The sequence below is a fragment of the Tupaia chinensis genome, unplaced genomic scaffold, assembly GCF_000334495.1.
Source record: "Tupaia chinensis unplaced genomic scaffold, TupChi_1.0 Scaffold000628_1, whole genome shotgun sequence".
Taxonomy (NCBI): Eukaryota; Metazoa; Chordata; class Mammalia; order Scandentia; family Tupaiidae; genus Tupaia; species Tupaia belangeri.
Genome location: NW_006160148.1, coordinates 1,798,183 through 1,801,551, shown reverse-complemented (window position 1 = coordinate 1,801,551; position 3,369 = coordinate 1,798,183). Strand labels below are relative to the sequence as shown.

The 3,369-nt window shown below is 60.8% G+C and overlaps 1 protein-coding gene across 1 annotated transcript in view; it reads right to left on the bottom strand.

Moving 5' to 3' along the window:
• The window catches only part of LDLRAP1 (low density lipoprotein receptor adaptor protein 1), a gene marked incomplete at its 5' end in the record, with an annotated part of 13,217 nt that overhangs the window by 6,496 nt on the left and 3,352 nt on the right, over positions 1–3,369 (bottom strand). Inside the window, 1 exon segment of the mRNA XM_027776135.1 lies at positions 2,485–2,599. Within this exon segment, the coding sequence (XP_027631936.1) occupies positions 2,485–2,599 (115 nt within the window).

The following is a 3,369-nucleotide window of genomic DNA, read 5'->3' as shown; positions in this document are numbered from 1 at the left end:
CCGCGGCGGGCCAGGCTGCCTCTGAGAGGCCTTCCCAGGGCACCCAGGAGAGGAGACAGGTGGGGGTGGTGGAGAAGGCTACCTCACAATCCGGCCCGTGCCCGGCCAGCCCGCGCCTGCCCGTAGATAGAGTGACGGTGAGGAGGCTGGCGTCCGGCGGGACCCTGCTGTCAGCGGCCGGGCGCTGCCCTCCTCTGGAACCAGCCTGGCCTGGGCGCTCGCTGATTTCCAACAAGCCTGTCCAAAGTCCTCGGCCCAGGCTAGGCCTCCCTCTGAACGGCCGGGCCAGCACCCTCTCACCCCCCGAGGCAGCCTCTGGGTCGTGGAGTGCCCTCCCACCCAGGACCCACAGTGCACCCACAGCTGTGGGCCGGCCACCCCTCCCAGTCAGCGGGGAGGAAGAGACCAACAAGGGGGACGTGACGAGTCTGTGGCCCCCTGGGAAACAAAGCCGAGGGTCCCTGTGAGAATAGCCAGGTCCTGGGGCATCGCGAGACCCCGGGTGAGTGGCTGGTGACACTGAGTCTGCAGGACAGAAACGAGGTGTATGAAAGAACCTGGGGCCTTTCAGAACCCTGGGGTCGCTGAGATGACCCCAGAGAAGGGCAGGATGAGAGCCAAGGCCACAGAGCACAGCGAGGATCAGCCCCTAGTCCATTCCCTACTTCAGGGACCCATGACGCCTGGGCAGGCCTGACCATAGCCCTCCCCCAGGGTGTCCACCTGCGGATCCCTGGGCCCTGCGAGTGCCGTCTCACACAGAGGCTCTGCAGGTGTGATTAAGTTAAAGACCTTACAGCGCCAGATCATCCTGGATTACCCGGCGGGCCCAATGTCATTGCAAAGGACCTCAGAAGGGGCTGGAGAGTCGGAGGCAGGAGCAGCAGTGTGCAGGCAGCCTGAGGGAGAGAGGCCCAGCCTGCACCCCGGGCTCCACAGACAGAGGGCAGGCTGCGAGTCGAGAATGCACGTGGTCTCCAGAAGGCAGAAAGGCAAGCCAGTCTGCAGCCTGGTGGTTACGGCAGCTGGATCCCACAGCTTGAAAAACACCAAATGCGTGTGCATGCATGCCCAAAACCCAGGGAGAAGGGATTGTGGTATGGCCATGTCCCCTGGGTGGTGGGGGGGGTGCTTTCTCTTTCTTTCTCTCCCTCTCTCTAGTAAGTGCAAATTTAAAAAGAAAAGAAAATGAATTCTGCCTTGGAGGCTGCGAAGAAAACAGCCGTGCCAACCTCTCTGAGACTCCTGATCTGCAGGACTGTAGGGATGCATCTGTGCTGGTGTCAGTGACTGGTTGTTCGTTACAGCAGCCACAGTGAGCGCCCCTGGGAGCAGGGAGGCTGGAGGCCAGAGCGCTGTGATGTCCTTGGGGTGTCCTTTGGTGATGGGAGGTCTTGTCTCCTTGCTCCAAGCTACCCACACAGGTTAACAGGTGTGACAATTAAACACGACTACACCAACAGATGTCAGGAGTCGCCTCACGGGGAGGAGGCTCAGACCTTGGCGGCCACAGGGACATGAGCTTCAAAGCCAGAGGCTGACCCACGACAGCTCTCTACCCCCATTCAAGACAAATCGCAGAGACACTAAGGTCCCTACGCAGGCCAGCTAGATGGAAACCGTGCAGCCCCTGGCTCCTCAGTCACGCGGGGCGGGATGGAATGTGGCTGCACTCTGCCCTTAGCTGGCTGTGTCACCGTCAGCTGGCTGACCTCTGGGAGTCTTTCCTCATTAGAAATTAACACAGGGACCAGCAGTTAGCGTAATGGCTATGTCGCTGGACTCTCATGTAGTCGACCACGATTCGAGTCCCAGACCCAGTGGCTTGAACTCAGCCAGGCGCATGTATTTGCGTGCCCAAGATCCAGGGAGAAGAATGGAGAAGGGATTGCAATGTGGCCTTCCCCCCGGGGGGTGATTTCTCTCTTTATGTCTCTCTGTCTCTGTCTTTCTGGCGAGCGTACGCACCCTAGAGCAAAAACCTCTCAAAAAAAAAAAAAGTGAAAAATAAAAGAACACAAAACAGCTAGATAGCTTCTGTTTTTACCCCCGCAGCTACCCCCACACAGTTGTGAGGACTAAATGAGAAAGCACTGAACGTCCACAGTAAGCCTGCTCCCAAGGGTCCTAGCCTCTGTTTCTACCCCAGGCCCCTCCGGTCTCCCACCTGCAGGGTCGAATCCCTACAAGGCCTGCACCCCCGACTGTGCTAACGACAGGAGACCTGAAATAACCTCAAGCTCATAAGCCACTGTACAGAGAGAAAGGGGCGCAGGGACTCGCTGAGGACAGGGGCTGCGGCGGTCCACAGCCAGTCCGACAGCCGGTCCCCACCTGACGGCAGCCTCCTCTGCACCTCGGCTCTCAGCACCCATGTGGGAGTCCCAGGGATCTGCTCTGTATAGAACTGACGACCACCCCCCTGCGTCCTGCACCAGACAGGCCTGCAAGGCTAGCGCACGCCCGGCCGCGGCCCCCACTGACCATTTTCCGCTTGGTGCAGAGGAAGGCGTGGCACTCCAGGCTCTCGCTGTGCTGGCCCTGGGCGATGTATGCGAACACCTTGTCGTGCGTCTTGTCGGCTGTGCAGTAGGAGATCCTGAGAGGCAAGTGGGGGTGTGGCCGCGTTGGCACGGGGCCTGACCCCATCTGGGGTGCACCGTGGGATGTCTCCCTTGAGTTCCAGACAGCCTGTTATCCCTGCCCCACCAGGGACCCTCTGACTCTGCAGGGAGGAGCCCAGGCCAAGCAGGAAGGAATGGGTGCTGAGTGGAAGAGGGCACCTTTCCCCCGGCCCCACTCTGAGTCACACCCCAACACGGTAGCAAGCTGCCCTTACTACATACAGGCCGTGTGCCAGAGCTTTCTAGACACCGCCTCACATAATTCTCAGAGCCACCCTCTGAGACAGTTGCCATTGTCACCCCCACTTTTCAGAGAGGAAAACTGAGGCTAAGGGCTAGGACCACAGAGCTCGAGGCAGAGTTGGGAGTTGAACTCATCTGGGGATCCCAGAAGCCATAGCCACTGCGGGGTCTGTGCTGCCTGGCTGGGAGGATGCAGGCCCTGCCCTGTCCTGGATGTCCTTCACCCAGCCCCCCGCCCCAGATGCCGGGTGAGATCTGTGCTGCCCCTCCCGGGGTGACTGGGAGCTCAGGGAGTTCTTCTGGAGCTGTGGCCGAGGTGGGGAGCTGGGGGGTGGGGGTGTGGAGATGGCCGACCAGGAGCCCAGCGGGCCCCTCAGTATGCAACCCTGCCCTGCCCTGATCTCTGTCCACACCTGGGCTCCCCTCAGCCCCCAGTCCCTGTCCTCTCCTACTCTCTGGATCCCCCCCCCCGCCGCCCGCCATCCGGAGCCTCCCCGCCACG